This window comes from Takifugu rubripes, chromosome 19 (genome assembly GCF_901000725.2).
Source record: "Takifugu rubripes chromosome 19, fTakRub1.2, whole genome shotgun sequence".
In the NCBI taxonomy this organism is placed as follows: domain Eukaryota; kingdom Metazoa; phylum Chordata; class Actinopteri; order Tetraodontiformes; family Tetraodontidae; genus Takifugu; species Takifugu rubripes.
The window spans coordinates 10,963,868-10,987,311 of record NC_042303.1 but is presented as its reverse complement, the minus strand read 5'-3'; the positions used below and the strand labels follow the sequence as shown (position 1 = coordinate 10,987,311).

General features: G+C 42.0%; 2 protein-coding genes across 3 annotated transcripts in view; both read left to right on the top strand.

The window, feature by feature from the left end:
* The first annotated feature begins 12,899 nt into the window (after window positions 1-12,899).
* Window positions 12,900-16,812, top strand: hrh1 (histamine receptor H1). Of its 2 annotated transcripts, none has more exons than XM_029827526.1 (2): window positions 12,900-12,994; window positions 14,461-16,812. In XM_029827526.1, the coding sequence occupies exon 2, from the start codon at window positions 14,542-14,544 to the stop codon at window positions 16,183-16,185; it is 1,644 nt and encodes a 547-aa protein (XP_029683386.1). In that variant the 5' UTR covers window positions 12,900-12,994; window positions 14,461-14,541; the 3' UTR covers window positions 16,186-16,812. The 2 variants fall into 2 exon arrangements, with proteins under 2 accessions (XP_029683386.1, XP_003973484.2); XM_003973435.3 differs by lacking the exon at window positions 12,900-12,994 and adding an exon at window positions 13,123-13,394.
* A 673-nt stretch (window positions 16,813-17,485) lies between these two features.
* The window catches only part of atg7 (ATG7 autophagy related 7 homolog (S. cerevisiae)), a 29,557-nt gene continuing 23,598 nt past the window's right edge, over window positions 17,486-23,444 (top strand). The window contains exons 1-12 of the mRNA XM_029825927.1: window positions 17,486-17,943; window positions 18,641-18,845; window positions 19,045-19,099; window positions 19,651-19,768; window positions 19,871-19,948; window positions 20,053-20,169; window positions 20,677-20,823; window positions 20,960-21,048; window positions 21,443-21,564; window positions 21,969-22,059; window positions 22,202-22,346; window positions 22,649-22,807. Of these exons, the coding sequence (XP_029681787.1) occupies window positions 18,674-18,845; window positions 19,045-19,099; window positions 19,651-19,768; window positions 19,871-19,948; window positions 20,053-20,169; window positions 20,677-20,823; window positions 20,960-21,048; window positions 21,443-21,564; window positions 21,969-22,059; window positions 22,202-22,346; window positions 22,649-22,807 (1,293 nt within the window). The 5' untranslated portion in view covers window positions 17,486-17,943; window positions 18,641-18,673. The remainder of the gene's footprint in view (window positions 17,944-18,640; window positions 18,846-19,044; window positions 19,100-19,650; window positions 19,769-19,870; window positions 19,949-20,052; window positions 20,170-20,676; window positions 20,824-20,959; window positions 21,049-21,442; window positions 21,565-21,968; window positions 22,060-22,201; window positions 22,347-22,648; window positions 22,808-23,444) is intronic.

Below are 23,444 nucleotides of genomic sequence, written 5' to 3'. Positions count from 1 at the left end.
TATTTTGCACGGATCACTTTCAAGGCTGCTTTGCGTCTCTTTTGAGGCTGGAAATCGACATGAAGAATTGTTCAGTTAACACAGAGTTCGAATGCCATCAATAAAATGACTTTATTTTATTTTCTTCAAATGTTTCTAATAAGATTGTTCATGAAAGAATAAATGCGAAACAAGTCAGAGGAGACTATGCTCTCTGCACTGTGCAATTATATATTTATGTTTAGCCAAAGGAGCCCTCATTGGAGCACTTTTGTTTCATATTATTCAATATTTCAGTGAAAAATAACATCAAATTAAAACACAAAACCAAGAGACAAATAATTGCAAATATTAGCCAATTATGTTTTTAAAAACACACAATGTAAGAAATGGATTCTGAGATGATGGTGCACTGTGGGTTGTAACTTGTCCTTACACGCACGTTCACCCTGAACCTGATGTCTAAAAATCTCCATTATGTTCTCTCAAATGTTTTACACTGTATGTTTGGGGTGAAATCTGAGAACAGTTTGTCTGGTGTAATTACAGGGTTCAGTGTTGGTCCAGGCTGAATTTCTAGGAAACCCATCAGCAGGGGGTCACTTCAACTGTTGTGTTCATGGTGACGCCCTGTTTGTTCAGGTTGATCTACAGCCACTCGGTACCTTCGCTTGACTCGTGAATCAAGCTCTTTGTGTTGGTTGTGACAGTGAAAAGGGGTCGGTTTAGGGTCAGGTTTGTTATTTTTCCTAAACAGCTTTTTTGCTGGCTTTGAAAGAGGGGCGAAATGTTCATTCAATTTTGTATTTGATGAGCAGTTTTTTACAACTTGCCGTTAACCTTTATTTAATTGTGTACACTTTATAAACAGTCTATAGTGAAAAATTCACTAGTAGTTATTGCAAACAGAGAAAACTGTCCTCTGACATGAACCGCTTCTGTCGGTCGATGGAGGTGCTTGTTTAAAGTCAGAGAAAACCCACCTGAGGAAGATGGAACATGGGGAAACCCATTGAAACGCGCTAGTTTACATGATTCCAACATGAACGCACGGTGTTTGTGTCTCCACCAGGTAAGAAAGAAATTGAATATATGTCTGGAAGCAACCATTTTCACAGCCTGGGCTCTTCGCCTTCAGCGTTTCGCTCATGAAGGTTAGAAGACGGTAAGTCTTGACTGGCCAGGTCTTTGTTTTTCACTGTTTGCTCGACACTCTCGAGCTCTGGCGGTTGTATAAGAGTGGCCTGGAGGAATGACCCGGGGTGAGTGCAGGGTCAAGGTCAGGTGGATATTTGAGGGTTGAATGGAGGTTTTCAGAAGCTCCTCCGCTTCACCCAGCCCCCCTCTGTCAGAAGAGCCGCTGTGTTTGTTAGTAATTATAGCTCTAACGTGTGCTGTTTGTGCCTGGTTGTGCCTTCCCTCTCTTAATCGTTTTCTTTGTCTATGATATAATGAAAAAGACTGCACAATTACAGTCCTCTCCCCACAAATATCAGTTACCAAGTACTCCGTGCTAATGAAGAACTATTTTAATTGTTTTGGATGGCACCTACAGTATGTCGGAGTAGCCAAGAGACAAACACAAAAACAGCAGCACACATTTGGACAATGACTTTTGTACAAAGATCATCTTCAGGACAGAAATCTCTGTGTCACTGTGTCAGCGTTTACGGCTCTCTGCGAGCTCATGCGTAACACGAGAGGGGCTGAGGGCGTTGGACATTCATAAGGAAAGCTCTCTTTGTGTTCAGTCTTCAGCATTTAGTGCAGCGGGGGCTAGAGGAATTAAGCTCCGGCTGCTTTTATGAAGTTGGTGAATGCGCTGAGTGGCCCTCGGAGGGAAACGACCCAACAGCGTACTGGGACTGATGATCCATGATGCCTTTATGGCATGCTGGGTTGCATCTGCTGTATCCGTTGAGAATAAATACGTCTTTGATTTCTGAATACAAAGAGGATGTTCAAGTTGTGTCTAGAAAGCATCTGTCCAGCTATAATAAACCCGCTTTATGTTGCTACATTTCACATTAATTAATGGAATGTTTGGGTGCTCTGGGGACAGGTTGGTGGTCTCATCCCACTGATGCTCGATTGGTTTGTTAATTTTGAGGCCACGCTGATGCCTCAGGGGCTTTTTCATGATCTCCAAGCAGCTCCAGAATGATATTTCTGGTGTCTAAGGCAACATATCTGCCGTGGGGGGGGTTTAGCAAGAGGAACGGTGTTTGATGTCCTAGAATGGTCATCTGTATTGGATTTGGATTTGGGGTTTGTTCATTGTATTTTTTGCGGTGATGGAGCCCTGGAACTCCTCCAGCCACCTCTTTTGTAGATGTCTAACCAGTTTTAATGTGTGTGTCTGACTCGTCCTGATGAATATTATAAATACATAATCGTCCATAACCAAAATAATTCATACTTCCTGTTGGAAAATTCCATTAACGGGCTGTTAAAAGGCACAAATGGTTAAAGCTACTCTGATTTAATAGTGTGTGCCCCATGGGGTAAAAAGCATTGGATAATTATTACATTTTTCCATTATCACAAAGCAGTATCAAAATTGACAATTATTTTTTTCACTCATACACGATGCATAGGGCAATCATTAAAGCATCAAACCTCCCGGGGCCCGAGGCACAGCATGATAGCAGCACGGTTCATTTTAATGATCTCATGCTGCAGTTCACTCATTTGTTTGCAGGCTGCCGTGGACATTTGCTTTAGGCTCAGGAACCGCAGGAGCTGGAGGAGCTGCACGCTTGTGTACACCAGGCTGTGATATTGATTGGATCTGCCACATAACGTAAAGCATAATAATTAATAAGGAATATTCTCCCAGACTACATAATTATTTTGGGGGATTAACAAAGAGAAAAGCATCTCTGAAATCAATCAGGTTCTATGAATCAGGAGTTCATCTCATGGTCCCAGTTATGGGTCAACAAGTGGCTAATCAGCTGTGACCCCAGAAACAATCTTTTTCACCGGGGATGATGGGGGGAGAGGTTAAAGGGACATTTACACACTGAGTCATCCTACATGTATTGTAATTAGTGACATCATACATCTTTGCCATCTTTAATGTCACTTTCTCAACCACATTAAAGGACCTTCCTTGTAATCAAGTCCCGATAAACCAACACAGAAGATTATTATTGCTTTCATATTGAGTCCCATAAGTTGCTACTAGAGCCTCAACTAATATGACCATGCATAACCTGCATAAAAATGTGTGTGTGTGTGTGTGTGTGTGTGTGTGTGTGTGTGTGCGTGCGTGTGTGTGTGTGTGTGTGTGTGTGTGTGTGTGTGTGTGTGTTTACAGGCATGCAAATTATGCAAGAGTCAATACCCCTAACTTAAAAAAGAGCATGATAACTGTTCCTGAGATGAACAGGGCAGATACCCTTTTATTAATAGACTTGAATTTTGTTGGGTGAATCTAAAATCTTTGTGCATCCATTTTTCTGTGAACTGGACTCGTAAACCTAACCTGATTATAACTGACTCACGATGAGCGAGGCAGACAGAGAGGAGGAAATGACCTCAAGTTTCCCCTCCATCCATCTCTAAACCATCCATTCTTCCATTCTAACCTGGCTGTTTAACACACATTAACATCAGAGCTCCCCTCAGCTGGAAGGTTGCTGTTGGAAGCGTTGGTGCATTAATGGTGTTGGAGGACATGAACATACAGGGTCCAGTATGTATGGAGTCGTGCTGGAGCTGGAAAAGATGTAGAATGAGTCATTAGATCATTCCGAATCCAACCGGGACAGGACAGAGGATCCATCACCAACACGCCCAATGCATTAAAGACTTAAGTGTGTTTCAGCAACCTAAGGGGCGCCTTCCTTCTACTGGCCCGCTGCCTCGTGGTCCGAGGCACGCTGACATCAGGGGCGCCGCTCTGCACCTCAGCAGCTCAGCCGCTGCCACAGGTTCTCACACGCACCGATGCTTTTTGTCTGCACACAATGATCTCAAATGATGTTCCTTCCTTTATTGCACTGTTATAAATATACACACACACACAGATGTTTAGGTTCACAACTGGATTTAAAGGTGAGGGGACCGATGTTCTGTTTCTTAAATATACTGGATAGATGTGCAGTGATGATCAGCAGGCTGTGGAAATGAAGCTGACTGTCCTCAAATGCTCAGCGTTGAGGTTTGCAGAGAGCGGCTTGTTGACCCGGGACCCAGACCCCTCGCAGCCATGTTTGCAGCGCACGGTGACCAGGTGCAGCTGCCAGAAAACGGAACCATCTCAACATCTTTCCTGTCTGTGCACTATGTTTTAAATGTTTTGTTTGTTTGTTTGTTTGTTTGTTTTTAATCAAAGGCTCATGTGATTCGGACCCAGACAAATCAAACTATCAGTAAATGGGATTAAATTACACATTTATTGGAAAGATTTGTTAATTCTGCTATAGAATTAATGTTTTACGAATATTTCAAACTGGCATTTGATGATCAAAATAGTTGCTAAATCCTAAATGATGATTATGAAACGTTTGAGACCTGAAATGTCGCTACTGTAAGTACAAACTCTTTATTTGTGTGCTGTGCATCGCTGTAATTCGAACTCCAGTGTGTTCCTGAATTCTGGCCTCTCTTTGCTTCTCTTTGCTTTGCATTTTTCCTCTCCAGCTCATGTTCAGTCCAACATTGAAATGTGCCTTCTGACACCACTGTGCTGTGATACTCTGGTGAATTCATCTATTAATCTATCACTTTCAAAATAAGTCCTTCGTGTAGCCGGCGGGCTACAACAACCCACACAGAAGGCTCCTTTTGCACTGGCAGCGGGGTTAGCCTCTACAAACCCAGCACTTAATAATGTGTGTTATTGTTCCTGGGAGAGACGGGGGCTCCTGGTACGCCGCCTGGATGGCCTCCTCCAGTTTGTAGCAGTTTGCTGGTCTCCACTGAGACTGCTTGATTAATGGTTTAGCCACCATGAATGTGGGTCACCATTGACAGAATTATTTCAACTTCATGTGAATTTATCGCCATTATTATCTCATAAAATCCTGTTGGAGCATTGATTACTTGAGCAGATGAACACTCGTGAGTTGCCAGGCTGTCTCAGTTGTTCATTAGAGAGAAAAAATGATTTGATGTTTTGGGGATATTTTGGCATTTATGGTTTAAAAGTTAAAATATTTGTTAATATGACACAGATTTTGTTCTTTGAGGTCTGTCTAGAGTTTTTGAGGACGTCTATGAGGTGACATGCAGATCTGCCACTCTCATGACTGCAGGACACTGATGACATCTGGAGACCCATTAATCACCATGACAGCTGATGCTGTCTAAAACTGACTCATCATATTGACCTTAGATGACAAAATCCACCCTAAATATTGAACGGACAATGTTGATCGTAGTCCTTTACCTTCAAATGAAAAGGTCTGAACAGAATACTGCCTGGATGCTGGATCCTCCGCTTGAATAAAGGCGCGCTGTTAAAACGAGCATTAGCATTAACGTCTTGTCCCCAGTCGTCCTTCATCTTAAAATCACACTGCTCCTTCTCATGTCAGCATGTCACATGTTTTATTTTAAATGGCTGCGCCTACGCGTGACCCTTTTTTCACGGCCACTGATCATGCATCCATCTTCCGAATATCTAATAAGAGAGGAAAAGATGAAACAACTGGTGCTCTCACCGCCGGCAAGTCGGGTTCCTTTGGAATCGAGCTGTCCTGACCTTTCCATCATCCTCCTGAAACACGCTGAGCCTGATACCAAACAGCATTTCGGTGCCATTCCAGGACAACAGCGCCGTTGTGGAAGTGGAATAAAGCCATTAAAGGTAATAATTGAGTGGTTCCTTCTCTCCTCGCAGCCAGGACCTGAGTGCAACACCAGCGCCATAAATCAAATTGTCAGTCTGTAGAGGAAAGATGAATTTGATTGCACAGTAAGGATCACTGACTCTGAGCGTGCAGCAGGAGGGGTGTAAGTGTTTGTGTGGGCTGCTGGGAGAATGATGGATACGTGCATGCTTGTCTCAGAATGGAGGGCCTGCTGTTGGCTATACCTTCTGGAGACTGATCTATACAAGGGCAGGGTCCTGTGAGTTTAGTGTTTGATTCAGCTTTATGACTGTTAACTGTTCAGTTTAATCATTTCGAACAGAAAGGGCGACATTAATGTCAATTCACGTTAGATGATCACAAATGAATTAATCTGCTGCTAATTGATCATTACTCACACACAACAAATGCTGAGTTGTAGGTTGTTTGTGAATAAGACGCATGTGTGTTGTTTACTGAAGTGTCCCCTTTGTCTCCATCACGTTAGAGCAACGCACTGTAGCACCACACAATGGAATTCAATGGAATTAATCAGCCCATTTTTTCTCCCCCTCTGATGACCTAATCTAAATGCCATTATTGCCTTTTGGAGAAAGCAACGGGAAACAGACACAGCAAATTTGCTTTGTTTTGTCTTCATTTAACCCCCCCCCCAACACCACCTCTCCTCAGCACAACATTACTGTAATGAATTGGCATGAATGACGGGGAGGCGCTGCAGTGAGGAGCCTTTTCCTTGTCTCCATTAGCAGGTCCTGTGTTTCCAAAAAGGCATCAAAGAGAGGGGAGCGGGAGAACTCAGCAGGGGGGGAGGCGGGCTGGAAGCTCCAAGCTGCAGGCAGAGATAAAGACCAGACATATCTGAGAGCAAGAAGTGCGTGTGTGTGTGTGTGTGTGTGAGAGAGAGAGAGAGAGAGAGAGAGAGAGGGGGATTATGCTGACTTTGACTGGCTCTCCATTGTGGCAGCAGCTCCTAAGAAGCTGCACACTGCCACATGATGGACAGGGCTTGAAATTGCATAGATAATGCGCACTCCCTCTCTCTCTCTCCCTCTCTCTCTCTCCCCTTCTCTTCCCCTCCCCCCCCCCCCCCTCCTGACATTCAGTGTCATTGGGTGCTGAAACAACTCCCATACTGTACATGTATGTGTGCTTTCATGTGATCCACTACCTTTTAATGCAATTTTGTTTTGTTTTTTTACAGGCTGTGTTCATCTTTAACTCCAATAACCTGCGACTGAGTCCCACCAAAGAATGATCCCTCACACCCGCATTCCTTTTCCCATACAAACATAAGCTTGTTTCTCCATTTTGCCAAATTTGAAACTATATTTGAATGAAAAGAATGAAGTGTTGCCAAGCTTTGTTATCTCGGCGGTGCAGAATGTGTCCTCTTTTTTCATCGCCGTCCTTCAGAAACTCTGGCTTGGTTGTTATAGCGGGAGGTTTAACAGGTTACTATCAGTTAAAGAACAAACGCGTGATCAGATGATTGCTGCTTTCTTCCATTTTAACAGGGTCACCAACTCAACCACATCGGTGAACAAACGATACACTTTGACAGAAGAACTGTGGGTCCAGCCCAGGACAACTTTCTTATCTGCAGTAATTTCTGCATCCATCCATCCACTCTCGTATCATATGACTCTTTTGTCATGTGACCTTTAAACGCCCAAAAGAAGCAATGTCCATTCCAGTTCAGGAAAAGCACCCTGCTCCAAGAAACACTTGAAGTTGGCCATTGTCTACCTCCATTCTTATTGGCTTTCTGGTCCTTCATGTCTCTATTCCTCCTGACATCATTTCCGCCCCCCCCCGTGTCACCGTGTCACTGCACCTCCTCTCGGGGGACTCGTCCTTATCAGCAGTGTGTGACGTGCAGCAGACCACCGAGCTCACCACTGCAGACGAGGCGCTGGAGAGCGCGTCCTGGCGGGCGACGGGTGCGTGACAGCGGATGAGGGTCACTGGCAGGCGAGCGCCGGCGGCGCCATCAAATCAGGGGACACACATTAATCAGTCCACAGTGGCCGAGACGGATGTGCAACGGATGCTGTGAGAAGCGTCGCTCCTGCGTGATGATGAACGGATGAATGTTCTTTACCCAAATGATCCTTCAAAAAGTAGACGCGGATGATTTAGGCCTATTTGTGGCTTTGTTGTTGCCTGAGATTATATATGATTATGATCCAATCCAGAGATCAGAGTTGGTAATCAGATGGGCCCTAAATTAGAGATTCAAAAAATGTCCTTAAAGAGGGTTTTATTTTTCAGTTAATTGTGGGATGAGGAGACGGAGCCATCTGCAGCAGGTTTAATCCTTTCACAAATGTGCACGGGACATGAAGACAAGCCACGGTGAAACTGCCCGCGGGATTTCACTGCTTTGCTGTGTGTGTGTGTGTGTGTGTGTGTGTGTGTGTGTGCGTGTGTGTGTGTGTGTGTGTGTGTGTGACCGAAGCACGGCTTTTGTCTGTGTCCAGGGCAGTACATTATTCTTCATTAGAAACAGACGAGTGAATCTGTCTATTCCAGGACTGCCCCTGGGTTCAAGTCAATCTACCACCCAGTCACCCACCCACCTTTACACACAACAAACACACACACACACACACAGAGTTTAATTATTTCATGCATTCAATTAGGCACATCTCTGTGTTTGTGAGGAGGAACCTGAATATTTTAAAGTAGCTTACTTCTATATTTAAAGCCCAGAATATCCCCTGACCATCATCTGAATCCCCCTCAGCCTGCTGGTTTATCCAGGTGAAATTTTGCAAAATGGAAGCATTTAAATGGAATTCCAGGCTGCTCAGACCTGCATGATGAGCCTCTATCACTGGGAGCTGACTGAATATTGCTTACCCACGTCGCTGGCGTTGAACTGCCCGGTGGCTTTCTTGCTTACTCAGGACAGATTATGCATTTTTCCAGCACCGAGCAGCGATAAAAATGTATTTGCAGCTCATTCGTTTTCAGAATGGTCCCCGGCATCGTGATGGCATAGGCAATGACATGTAAATACACCATTTTTCATCCAAAAAATATCATTAGCAATTCTAATTCTTCTAGTAAAAAGATTAAAGTCTGTCTGAAGCTTAACTTTGAAGCTAACAAATACGTATCTGGTGCATTAGTTTGCCTCTGAAGATTTAAGAATTCAGATTTCATCAAAAAAAAGCAGAATTTACTTCCATTTTATTCTTATTAGCATACAGATAGAGAACACAGAGAGAGGGCAGATTATGTAAGTCCTTCACCTCACATGCCTGACTGTGTGACTACAAAATGCCCAAGAGACTGAGGGAGGGGGAGGAGGAGGAGGCGTTGGGGAGCGGAGTAAATTGGAGAAAATTAAGTGGGAGAGGGGTGAGGAGAGGGATTTGAGGGGAGAGAGGAAGAGAGGGGGGTGATGACAGTGTTATAAAAAGGAACGTGAGGATGATGTAGAGGGCGTGTGAAGTGGGCTTCTGTCATCCGAGTTAATGTCGGCCGCCCGCGATGGCAAAAAGACGGACAAAAGCATCTATCAGATGCAGCAGGACCAGCTGACAGAAGGGCTGCAGCCAAGTCAGCTGATCCAGATTGATGACCTCACAGAATGCGCCTGTTTGAGGCAAATATGTTCAGCAATTATCTTTCTTGCTCATTTTGGAAATTGCTGCTTTCAGCCTGCACGTTTTTAATGAAAAGGCCCGTTTGAATGGAGGCAGGAACAGAGCGTCCGCTCCAGCCAGCGCAGCCCTTTTTATCTCCTCAAGTGGTTTCATGTTAAATATAAACTGTCATCAAAGCGACGCGGCTCGTTGCGGAAATTACGAGTCTCTTTATTAAAGAGGCTCGCCTCTTGCCTCTGCCACAGAGATGCTGGTGCAAGTCTGTCTCGGCAGAGCTGCGAGGATAATGGGTGTTGCTTCAGGACACTCCAGAAGGACACAGTCTTCAGGCTCCAACGGATCCCCTGAAATGCGGTTGGGATCGTTGTACGAGCGACCGGTCGAGGCAAAAAAACAAGACTTTCATCTTAATCACAGTTTGGGACAAAAGGAAATGAAAATCTCTGGTTCTTTGATGGAAACCTGACAATAAATATATCAGGAAGAAAGAGGGACGGATTTAGAACCAGAAGCCGAAGGTCGGTGAGAGAAAATCTCAATTAATCCCTCAAAGAATTAATTACTTTTTTTCTCATTTCGTTTAAGAGCAACTGAAAACGCTGAAGTTTGATCAGGTGAAATAAAGGGCAAAAGTGGGAAAGTTAATCAGTTTTAAAAGCATTTATTCATTCATCCACCAAAAAAAAAGATTTAAAACATCTTTTTATTGTTCTCTTGTAAAAGTGATGAAAAGTCAAACAGATTTTTGTTACAAAACTTAAATAAAAATTTCACATATGCAACATATAAATAGTTAATGTGAATTTTCATATAAAAGTGCCGTTTTAAAGTAACGATATCATTGTTAGGATTAGGAATAGGTTCATGGTTTGTTTATTCAGGCTTCGACGCCACAATCTTCCTCAAACATCATTGCACAGTGAATTAAGAAAAACGCTGTTTTTATTCAGAAGAACTTTAACTGTAAGATCTTTAAGGTGAAACTGTACAGACATTTTATATTTACACAAAGGAGTGAATGGAAATGTCAAAGATAAAAGTGGATTGTATTTTTTTATGCCCACACTTTTGCTTATTAAGATCAAACAGCATCCCAAAACAGTCAGCAGTCCGGCCGGACTCGCAATATCACACACTGGAGGCCGGTGTGATTCTTCACAGGGTAACAGACGTCATTCATACAGATCCATACATTCAGAATGTGATTCACAGCGTCTCCTGCTGTCCAGCATCCGTCTGTTCATTCGAGGCAGAGTTCTAATTGACATAAATAAAGGACACAAGGTCACCTGAAACTCACACATGATACTTTATGTCTCAGAGATACGATTTCCCAATCTGCTGATAGTTTTCTGGAATGCTGATGCTGACATGTTTACATAAATTATTGACGCAAAATGACCATTTGAACCAACATTTGAATCAAGTTATATTATAAGAAACATAAAAGTCTTTTTTTCACCTGATGAATGAAGCTCAGCCAGATTACAGATTTAGTTCCGGTGGGTGTTCATTAAGATTAATGAGGGAGCTCTGATTTATCGAACGACATACTGCAATAAACACAATCGCCAGCAGGTGTCGCTGTTTATTCACGTATGTGATTTTCACTGACTGTCGCAATACTTGTACAGCTGTATGTATCAGCCGGAATTCTAACTCTATTACTTAAAAAAACAACACATAATTTGAATTTGCTGTCTTCCGACCTCAGTAGTCACAGCTTGGCTCTTTCTAAAACTAAGATGCCTTTTCAACTGCACCTTTTTTTTCTTTTTCAGAGTTCAATGTCATCAAAGCATTATAAGGGCATTGCTCCAGAAGTTTCTTACTTGACCTTTATGCTTATCCATAATCACACTCAAAATCAACGAAAAAAAGCAGCTGTTCAAACCCCCGTCCTTAGTGTTTTACAGTGAATCAACAAAACCGACCACAGCAGCTCTCCACCCCTGAGAGCTTCACAAACAAAAACACAGCAAATGCGGCCTGGACGCCACTGTTGTGCAGAGGAGGCTTTGCTTTCACATCCATCCTTTTATAAGGTGCAGGGGTGCCGTTTGAAATGAATCCCGACCTCTTCCGTGAATAAAGGTGGGCAGAGCCACAAAGGATCAACAAGCACTCCCCCTCCAACAAATCAGTGAAAGTCAACTAAAAATAAAACCCACACAGGTTCTGCAATATTACTCAGTGACGCAGCTGGAATTATAACTGACCCTAACACCAACCTTGTTCTTCCAATTTATTTTTGTCAGACAATAAAGAACAAAAACAAAGTTGAAGGAATCAACATAGTGCCTAAAGTCAGTTTTGACAGAGCAGCTGTCAAAGAGGCGTCGTTCATCAGTCATCACATAATTTAATGGGATCCCGTCTTTATTTTGGTTCTGCACTGATGTGGTGTTTAGACCCCCCTAGTGGTGATGTATAGCAATAGCACATCTGTTCCAACATCAGCATACTGATCTGAAATGATTCATTATCTGTCTGAAAGCTCATCAGCTGTGCGTATTACAAAACATTCACCATGATGGGGATGGATCTCATCTGATTAACTGGAGAGGACAACCTGAGGATGGTTTATGCATTAAAACTCAAAATACTTCTTGACTTTCTCATGTGTCGGTGCAGTCGAATCAAATCACCCAACTGGCCAGAGCTCAGTTCAGTCAAACGTTCTTTTCATGATGGGTCAAACATCAGAAGAGACTCGAGAGGGTGAGCAGATCATCGCAACCATCACCCCCCCTGCGGCTGTGAGATGTGCTCACGTTTGAGGATGTGACGGAGCTCTCGGGACGACTCCGGCCTCCAATCAGGAGAATATCTGAATACACGGTTAAATGTCAGGTGGGGTTCACGCTTGCATCCCACATTATTCATTCTGGAGACATTAGCAGGGTTTGCACTGTTGAAGAAACCGACTTGTGCGTGTAAATATAGGAAGAACGCAGTGCAGGAAAGCCAGCAGGAACTGAGAGATCATGTAAAAGTTCAGCAAACACCTCCTTGATGTCAGTGACATTTAACACTGATGGTGGGTGGAGATGGAGCGGCAACACTGGCGAGACAAACAGACCAGAGCCACTTCAAATGAGATGCAGAAGACACTTGAGAGCAAAGCATCTTCAAGTTGCATTAATGAAACGGCCCCTGATGAAGAGGAGACTCGACAAGTAGTCACTGGGGTGATCATAAGTCAGAAAGTAAAAACTTTAAAGTTAACCTAAATCTGGTCCATATATGGTCCCATGTGTGTGTGTGTGTGTGTGTGTGTAAAAGTCTTTACTCTAAATACGGATTTGCTGTATTTATTGTCACCTAATCTTAATCTCTGATGCCTTTTTGTGTTGTGACGTCACCTGTCGTGAGGGTGCGGGCAAATCAAATGAATGAATGAATCAATTAATGCACACCAGGTATGGAGATAAACAGAGAGGGAGAGAGGGAGGGAGAGAGGGAGAGAGGGAGGGAGAGAGGGGATCCTCGCCACTCATCGGTCTTTCACTCGTTTCAAAAACCTGCCTAAAGGCTGGAATAAAACGGACCCCCGGAACCTTCCTTCAAATGAAGGTACTGTATCTGCAGATTTCTAAACCGCGCATAACATCAGACAAATGACGGAACTTTTTGGCTTTTTGCGTGCCAGTTCTCTGCGGCGGTGTAACAGGTGGTGTTTTAGCGTTCACCACGCTTCCCTCCGTCCACGCATGTTCGCTGCTGTGGAATGAAGTGAGAGCCACGTTCGTCATTGGCGATAATCGCACTGATTGATTGGTTCCGTTGCTTTTGCGGCGCGTCTCGCGTAATCTTCTCACCGGTTCAGACATGAGAAAGGAGGTCTGTAAATATTTGTGTCGCGGGGGCAGGTGGCGTCCAAGAAGATCTAAACAGAAGGAGGAAAAATGTTCTCAACAAAAAATATTTATGGAAGTTAAAGATGATTCAAAGCAACTGAAGGACCTTCGATGAAGTAAGGGTCATTGAACGCCGCATGAATGTAACGTCATTTGAATTTGTCCTTCACTTGACTGAGATATTGTGCATTTTAATCATTTTTGAATCATATGCAGTACTGACATAAGGTGAAATATAGAAATATACATGACTTTTGGTGTTGACAATATTGTATATAATTTGTAATCATTGAAGACATGAGAGCTGAGATGAGCAAACATTTTCTGATATTTCCACTTATATGAATGTCCGCACGTCAGTGAAGGAGAATGAGTCACAGTCTGATCTATCATTCCTGTGCTTTATTCCAAAACAATGACCTCTTTACTTGCTTGTGTTTTGATCCTCCTCCAGACTGTGTCATCAATTAGTGCCCAGACCGATTTAGTCCAAAGAGAAATTTAAATCAACATTGTGTTTGATGAGTCAAGAAATAAAATAATGAATAGAACTTCTGACCTTCTTTTAAGGGAATAATTGGTATAATTTTCTTTAACTCTGCCTGCATAGTTGTCAACATTGAAAATTTGTGCAAGAGAATGTTCCAAAATATAATTAAAATGCTGTGTCATAAAACCATATTCATAATCTGTTTCTGTGCGGCAGCAGCATTTCAGTTCCTCCTGACACCAGTCAAAAGCCTTTGCTAAGCGCTTCTCAGGGTTTGCCACCTCTCCTGGTGTCAAAAAAGCCAGCTGGGCAGCGAAAAACAGGGATAAAGAATTATAGGGTTTCACCCTGAAGACTCTAAGTCTACATCTGAAACACTGATGTGCAAGATTTGACATCATAACATGATTAGGAGGAAGCATGCCGACTGTATATTAAATAATAGATGATGACCAGACACAGTGTGGTTTGACATGATGTCTGTGGCTGTTTACCACAACAGGGAGTTTTCTTTACAACAGGACCAGTAAAGTCCACAGGAGATGGTGGGAAACCTTACTTTATTGTTCAGATGAAGAGATAACAGGAAACGCAGACAGTTACACACACATTTGCTGGCATGATTTAATTAGCTGTAGCTGATTAGGGAAGGTCTGGGTAAATTGATCATGAAGCTTATTTATGTTTTCCAGGAAGATGTGTAACCTACAGCCAGATCCAAATCGTCTGTACTAACAAGGCGCGTTGCACAGCCGTTGTCGTGATGTGACTGCATGATAAAGGGGACTCGCAGCGTGATGGAGTCGGGTCCGTCTCCCTCCGCCGGGCCTCTTCGCCTCAGCACCAGGGGCAGTGAGGCTAACTGGAGCATCGTGGTACACACTGCCTCGCTGAAATCCAACCACACCCCGACCTTCCCTTCGCACCTTCACACCGGCCTTCTTGCCGTCTCTCTGGGGCTCCTGTCGCTCGTCACAGTGATAATGAACATGCTCGTTCTTTACGCCGTGAAGAAAGAGAAGAGCCTCCACACGGTCGGGAACCTCTACATCGTCAGTCTGTCTGTGGCAGACCTGATTGTTGGGACCACAGTCATGCCTCTCAACCTGTTGTATTTGTTGGAGGAAGAATGGAAGCTGGGCCGCACCATTTGCCAGTTCTGGCTGATTATGGACTACGTGGCTAGTACGGCCTCGATTTTCAGCTTGTTTATCCTGTGTTTGGACCGTTACCGCTCTGTCAGACAGCCACTCAAGTACCTGAAATATCGAACGTGGGGGAGAGCCAGCGCGATGATCGCGGGAGCCTGGCTGCTGTCCATGTTGTGGATCATACCTATATTAGGCTGGAGGTTGTTCACACACGTCGACCTGAAACCTGAAGAAGAGAACAAGTGCGACACAGATTTCCGCTTTGTTACCTGGTTTAAAGTCGTCACGGCCGTCTTCAACTTCTACATGCCCTCGGTTCTGATGCTGTGGTTTTACAGGCACATCTACTTGACGGTGAGGCAACATCTCAAAGACAGAGGGAGAATCATTCACCCCACCAATTCATTTGAGGAAAACGAGAATGAACACAACGCTCACACGCCTGTTAGCGAGCATAAATCATCCAAAAAAGATTGCAATGTTGCGAGGGAACTCTCTAAGGAGCAACATCCAACTGACCCACAAACAAATCCGAGCAGCGATGGAGATAAAACCAAGAAAGCGTCATCCAGGTCTCACAGAAAAATTGGCGTAAAAGGTCAGCAAACAAGGTCACTTCTTGCTATCAAAGAGAGACAACACAGACTGGTGCGGAAAGTCAAAGGCTGCTCCTTGACTCCTGAGGAGAAGCAGCAAACTGTAATGCGCTCAGCTGGGAATCATCAATCAATCACAGACAGACCTCAGGCCCCTTTAGATGATTATCACGTCAGCGGGCCAAAGTTGGCCAGTGGCATCTGTGACCTCACTCGTGTGTCAGACATGCAGAAGAAGACTTGTGCGCTTTCCAAAATTCACACTGTGCCCTGGACTGAGGAGGAGGAAGCTGACCCTTTTAAGCCAGCTTATGCAAAGTCTCTGAGGCAGACTTGGCAAAAGTTTATTGGCCAATCGCGCCACCGCGTCCAAAGCCTCAAGATCCACAAAGAGCACAAGGCGGCCAAGCAGCTGGGCTTCATCATCTCGGCCTTCTTTTTGTGTTGGATACCCTACTTCATCACTTTCATGGTCATGGCGTTCTGCAGAGAGTGTGTGCACCATGAGCTTCACATGTTTACCATATGGCTTGGATACATCAATTCCACTCTCAACCCATTTATATACCCACTGTGCAACGGGAACTTCAAACGAGTGTTTAAAAAGTTTTTGAGGATTCCTTGTTGCAAGGTGGAGAAAAGGAGGGAACCGTCTCGAATGACCGTCTGACACCTTTGCAAATCTGTGCTTTAAATTGTAAATTTAGTTTTCTGCCTTGTTTGACATTCAGCAGTAGACAGCAATAAGGTATGATTTCAATTTTATGCTAATCATGATAAAATATGTAAAAGACCAGTTTGATGTGCAAGCTCAAGTTATTCCACCAGCTTTAAGGACACAATAGAAATATACAAGGTTTGTGTTTTGTAAATCTTTTGTTGCTACCATGTAAAATGAAGAAAAAAAACTCCACAAAAAACATGCAGCATTAGCAGAACAACTCGACACCTATCAACACCTGTATCTATAGTCACACTTGGAAAATGTGAGATATGGCTAAATTCTAAAGATTCTAAAAAAGGGGGTTGCCTTGGCAACCACCTTTTAAATTTTTTCCTGGAGCAGCTGTTGCAACTATGAATCACCAGATATCAACCTCATGGGCACCTGTGAATTTGAAGTGCATGAAAATAATTTAAATTCATTAACAAGACTACATAATGTGGATATTTTAAAAATAAAAAGACAAAGCAAGAAGGTAAAATGGACCAATAACTAAAGTAAATATTTTTATACGAATCACACGTGGCATATATTCAGTGTTCGAATGCGTTTATGTTGAATAAACCATATTTTTCCCAATTGATTGGCTCATTGCTGTCTTTTTGTAGGTAGCGCTGTGTAATTTATTGGTAAAATAATAGTATTATTATTTCATAACCATGTACCCTGAACGAAGATGGGGTCAAGAGTCACTTGAAGAAAAGAAGACCTTTATTGCCAAGTACGTTTTTACACATACAAGGAATTTGACTTGGTGTTTGTTGCATGCATGGCAGACAAAAAAACCCCAATAATACAGTAAAATAAGAATAAAGATACGGATATATAAAAAATAAGCATATTTACAATATAATAAGCATATTTAAAATCCACTTTGCAGCAAAGGGAGAGGCATCTGGACTCAAGCAGGAAAAAGTAGCATTAGGAGGAAGCAAGCAAGCACAAATCTGCTGTCATGTTTGCCAACAACTGTTAATAAGGTATTTACAAATGTTTTTATGCTGTTTAAGTATTTGATGCATGCGCCTTGATAATAAAATTTATTGTAGTAATGCCTTTTTATCTGTCTCATAATTATTCTAATAGTATTCATGTTTGCCTTACAGACCATGAACATTTTTTGTTGTTTCAAATAGGTGTGTCGATACTTCATTCATTATTGCACACACATCGGAATTGTTGCGCCCTAAATCTCTTTCACTAGTCGCTTCCCCGCGAGCACTTGATTTTGAGACGATCCCTAACTGGTTGTCACACATTCCGGTGGGCAAATGTTTCTCATTCCTGTCTTAACACGACTTCGGTGACAATTAGCAATTCATTTTATGCTTACATTTTCGTACTTCTGGAGTAATTAAAAACTAACATACCGTTAATCTGATTAAGTTTATTGACATGATTAACTTGGTATAACATTTTGTTGGCTTGCACCTGCAGCTGATTCTCGTCAATTCTTCTTACTCCGATATGAAAAGAAACGGCGCGTATAAGTTTTTATCCGTCTTCTCTTGCTTTATCGTTTGTGCGTTCTTGTTTATATTTTGGTTCTTCATCTTTTACTCGATGGTTCATGCTCCATAAGGCAGAAAAGCTCGGATTCTTACTAAAACAGCTAAGCTAACAGGCTAACTACCCACAATGCATTGCTGTATTGACAATTCTTTCGATCACATGACCAACTTTGCCAGGAAGTAAGCATTTCTGGTAAGTAACGAAGCTCAGCTTGTCATATATTTAAGAATGTAGCTATTTAACGTTGCCGCCGTTTATCATTGAGAAATGTTATTTTGCTTGACAGGATTTCCAAAAAATGTGAACAGTTGAAGTTCACCGAGCTTTGACTAGAATGTATGCTAATACAGAGCAAATCGGGTGTTTAAATACTAAAGAGTTGCGTCACAAGCAGAGATTGCAGCTACATTAATTTTCCCAAAACTTTATAAACGACGCTTAAAAGCTAAGGGTAACAGATGTTTCTGCTTTTAAAAGAAATCTAAAATTGTTGTAATGCCAAGTAGTTGGGTCTGCATATTTATTCAATTCAAGCATTCTGTTAAGTGATAAACCATAAAGCCCACAGAAATGTCAAAAAATATAACTGTGTGTATTGGTCCCATGATGATAAGAGAATCAAAATAAAATGAAGTTGTTCTTTTGACTTGGAGGCATATTAATAGAACATTAGAAGAGAGGTCCTTGAAATATTAAACATCAAATTATGTTGTGGATCCTTATTAATTGTTGTACAAATATGCAATTATAATAGTAACTTTCTATTCTAATAATAATACTTGCAACTGTTATTTTTGTAGAGATTACAGGTTGATTATTACTATACTCTATATATTAGTATACTATATTTTCTGTCCCTTGAGGAATTAATTCGATTTTTTTTTTTTAGTCTGGATTTGTGCAACCTGTTAGTAAAGTTTCGATGGCATCTGACACCAATGAGGCATCGTCCTCCGCTGCAGACCTGAAGCTGCAGTTTGCACCCTTCAGCAGTGCTCTGGAGGCAGGATTCTGGCATCAGCTTACGCAGAAGAAACTTAATGACTACAGACTGGATGAGAGCCCCAAGTGTATTAAAGGTTATTATTATAATGGTGAGTGTTTTGACCCTTCAGGTGCTGTATTGTTGTCTCACCTTTTGGGGTGTTTTTTAAATAGAGTTTTATACAGTTTTATAGCAAATAAGAGATATTTGAAGATGTGTATAAACCTCACATTGATATGAATATATGTTGTTATTTAGGATTTTTATCGCAAAAATTAATTTGTTCTGTTGTTCTTCCTGTCCTGTAGGTGATCCACTTGGTTTGCCCACTCGCCTGACATTAGAGTTTAGTGCTTTTGAAGTGTAAGTATGAAATTGTTCATGTAAAGGCTCCTATTGTAGACACTATTGTTCAGAAGGGAACCAATCTGAAAGCTGTATTTAATGTTGGAGAGTTTTTTCATACCAAGAAGCCATTGCAGTTATTGGAACTAGACTTAATACAAGAAGAAGAAATATTATTTTCAAATATTCTAAAAATGAGTAATAATGTCCTCCTGTGACTCTGTCAGTGACAGATTTACACATGCAGAATGTGAATTCATTAAATGAGATGTAGGAAAAGCTCTAAAACATGAGCTGTTTTATTTAAATCAAAAGCAAGGACATCTTGCATAGAAGAGAAGATACATTCTGCAAATCCTCAGACTCCACAAAGCAAGGTGACAATACCACAGGGAGTGCATGTGAATGTGGAGCCAAAGCAGACAAGACAGCTGTTGCATTGTCCAACCATTAACAATTGCAGTTTAGTGATTGAATAAGAAATATGTCGTGACTCTCAATGTGTATAACTTGTACTTATTCATCACACAAAAGAAGTCTGTTCAGATCCGCATTCCTTTTACCATTAGGGACGGTCCGACTCCAGCTCACTGCTGTCCAGTTACTGGAACACTTTTCAACACCAATACACTCGATGCCTTTAAGACTACCGATAAGAAGGCTCTGCTGGAGAAAGAAGCCAAAGAGGTGATTGAGATCAGTGGGAATTTTCTCTCTCCTGTAATTTCACTTCTGTTTTTAATCAGTTGAGCAGCTTTTGACCTGAGATTTTCACCTCTTGCGTTGTAGATATGGGATGCCATACAGTCTGGGAGTGCAATTAACGACCCCTCCATCCTCTGCAGATTTATCCTACTGACCTTTGCTGTGTGTAACCTTTTAAAGATTTACATAATAATATCCTTATATCAGACTGCCCTTTCATCCCTGATGTTTCTTTTGCCATTTTCTTAAACCGATATGTGTTTCAGGATTTGAAAAAATACCATTTCTACTACTGGTTCTGCTTCCCTGCACTTTGTTTCCCTGAAGGAATTAAGATTGTCCAACCTGCAGCTGTTCTTGAGCAAGTCTTCTCAGCAAAACAGGTATGGCCTGCTACTTAAATGGCTGTTTGGGTAACAAAAAGAGGATATACGTAGGTGTTACTTCCTCGTCTGTTGCAATGTTTGCATTTTCTTGTCAAACTCAGAATTCTGTACATGTTTTACATTTAAAAAGATCTCCGAGTCACTGCATTTGACCTTATCTATTGATTTATTTGTAATTTGATGTTTTCTCTTGCTGTCAATCAATTCATTTACCTTACTGGCTCATAATTTTAGGCCTTTCAGACTTCAGCACTGATAAAGATACAGGTTGAATGATTAAAACACCTGTCAGATCTAAAAAACATAGAACTTTGTTATATGTTCATATCATAATTTTCAGGAAATATGCAGATGGTTGTGCTCAGCACTGCAAATATCAGATGACCTGAGTCCTACTGTTTTTTTCCACTCTGAACTGGAATATTTGCCTACAGCCACTGTGGCCTAGCTCCCAGACACCTCTCAGACACATAATGGTTGTTGTTTATTGTTCCATTTTGTCAGATTGCAGCTCTGCAGCAGGCATACGATGAACTGTGCGTGAAAAGAGGGACCACTGCTGTTCCATATTTCCTCATGAAGTACACAGCTGACACAGTGCAGGTGGCTCCGCTCGCAGACTGGGATGCATTCGTCACAGATACCAAGAAGGTACCAAAGCTGTTGTTTGTGATTTCATGATTGTTGTTGAAAAAATATTCTTTGTTCATTCATTCGCGCTTTTGTGAGTTTCATGAGCTCAGCCATCGGGTGGGATTTAGTTGTGACAAATACCTGCTTTCTTCAGGTCACCATAGGAGTCTATGATCCGTGTACTTTATCTCAACACCCAGGCTGGCCCCTGAGAAATCTCCTGGTCCTCTTAGCAAACCGATGGTAAGCGCAACTTTCGCAACTTACTCAGAAAATCTCTTTTGGAACAGCTTCCTGTTTCTGAACATCGGGTAACGGTCCATATTTAACCGTGTTAAAAGATCTCTGCAGCTCTCATGTTGAAGATGAATAAAACCCCTTGTTGCTTAGCAACAGTGGCGTTGTAGAGTTGACTGAGATTGTGATAAGCTTGATGCATGTTTCTCAGCTGTAGATGGCAGCACAAAGAACTGCTTATTTACTGTACAAAGCTCTTTGCTTTCTGATAAACTGTAAATAGTTTGTGATGGACTAATCACACATATGGAACTGTAAATGTGACCGTGTACTGTTTTGCCTTTTGTGTGTGTGTGTGTGTGTGTGTGTGTGTGTGTGTGTGTGTGTGTGTGTGTGTCAGGGGTTCAAAGTTAGACATAGTGGAGGTGCTATGTTTCAGGGACCGAACTCTGCAGGGGAACCGCTCCATTCAGCACAGTCTGATCTTTCACATCAAACTTCCAGAACTTCCACTCAACTCTGGTAAATTATGATATTTTATTCAGTCCTTTTGATGTATGAAGGAATGCATGGCATATATACACACCAAAAATATTAACGCTCTGCGTGTGTGTGCGTATGTCCACACTTCTGCAGCTTATTGTGTTTGAGGAGATCCCCATGGGCCAGAAAAATATTTATCTTTAGTTCTGTGTGACCTTCTTTAGTCTCTTTCTTAAGAGGATAAAATGTTGTGTTTACATCGGTCTATTTTTTCAGTGGTCAATCCTATTTAGAATGTGGGCAGAGGACACTGATCTAAACAAATGAACAGTAATGTATTATTCTGTGATAATACATTTGATTATCATCTGCTACCAAACACTGAAAGAAGCTTTACCTAATAGTGAGCCATACTAATCATTTTTATTTATTTTACTTATCAGCATGTCCTAAAAGTGTTGGCTGGGAGAAGAACTCTAAGGGGGCCATGGGACCCAGGATGGTCAACCTGAGTGAATGCATGGATCCTAAGAGGTACAGAGTAGAATAAATGCATGCTCATGGGCTGATCATGGCTGCATTAGCCTGTAGCTCAGAAGAAGGAATGTAATTTGATTTAAATTTCATCCAGATAAATTTGGTCAGTCGGTAATTTGTTGTCTTGATTTTCGTGCAGGCTTGCAGAGTCATCTGTGGACCTGAATCTGAAGTTAATGCGCTGGAGGCTGGTTCCCACTCTGGACCTGGAGAAGGTGGTCAACACAAAGTGTCTTCTCCTTGGGGCTGGAACGCTGGGCTGCAATGTAGCCAGGACGCTCATGGTACGACTGGATGGAAGAATGGATGTTTGTAAAAGCTCTTTTATGTAATATGAGTGTTGTTTGCAAGCTCTTCTCATAAAGGATTAATATTTTACCGTCTGTAACCAGCTCAGTTGTATTACTTTCACACTTACACATAGCATCCAGGCAGTGTGCATATCTGTTCTTTTTTCAGCTAAAATGGTACATTTTGGTAACTTCAGAATATCCCACTTCTTAAGTTAAATATATTTCTATTCCAAATGTCCAAAATTCTTGCCATTTTTGGAGAAACTAAATATATTTTTGTTTTGTATTTATAGGGCTGGGGAGTCAGACACATCACGTTCGTAGACAATGCAAAGATTTCATATTCCAACCCAGTTCGCCAGCCGCTCTACGAGTTTGAGGACTGTCTCGGAGGAGGGAAATCCAAAGCAATGGCAGCTGTTGAACGACTTAGCAAAATCTTTCCTGGCGTGGTGAGTGTATGAAATTATATTGCTCATATCCTTCTTGTCTTGAAAGAGATTCCTGTCTCACAAACAATGTCACCTTGGTTCTTCCAAACATGAGTGTAGCACCTTCGGTGAATAGGATCACCATCAATTTTAAATTAAAGCACCTTAGATGAATTATTTCAACATAAAAACGAACTTTCTTGCTGCAGTTGTTGGGGCCTGAGTGAAAAAACCTGACACAAAATAGTCACAACTCCTCCATCTGCTCTATTTTTATCCATGAAGGCATGTTGGGTGCTCTCTGTCGCTTTGCTGTTCGTTTCCCATCAAGCTGGGGCATCAGGTGGCAGTCTGAGAGGAGATGGAAAGCTATAGGCACAGTGACCTGCGAGCGCATAAATGTGTCAGCTGAACCAGAGAATGATTCATTCCTGAGCAGATTTCGTGGTGTGCCTGAGAATAAATCAACACTTTCACCACGATGGATCATTCTTTTGTTCCAAATTTAATGGTGTTAGAATTTTATCACAAAATCAGGTCAGCGAGGATTTTGGCTCAGTCTTTTACTTTTTCCAGTATAACAACTAAGATTGATTTTAGGTCTTTCCTGAGACTGTTAAGGTGCAAATGGAAATTTGAAAATCATTTCTACAGCCTC

Bases quoted from the DNA above. Each gene is read 5' to 3' on its own strand.
- hrh1 (XM_029827526.1), top strand. From the start codon at position 14,542: ATGATAAAGGGGACTCGCAGCGTGATGGAGTCGGGTCCGTCTCCCTCC.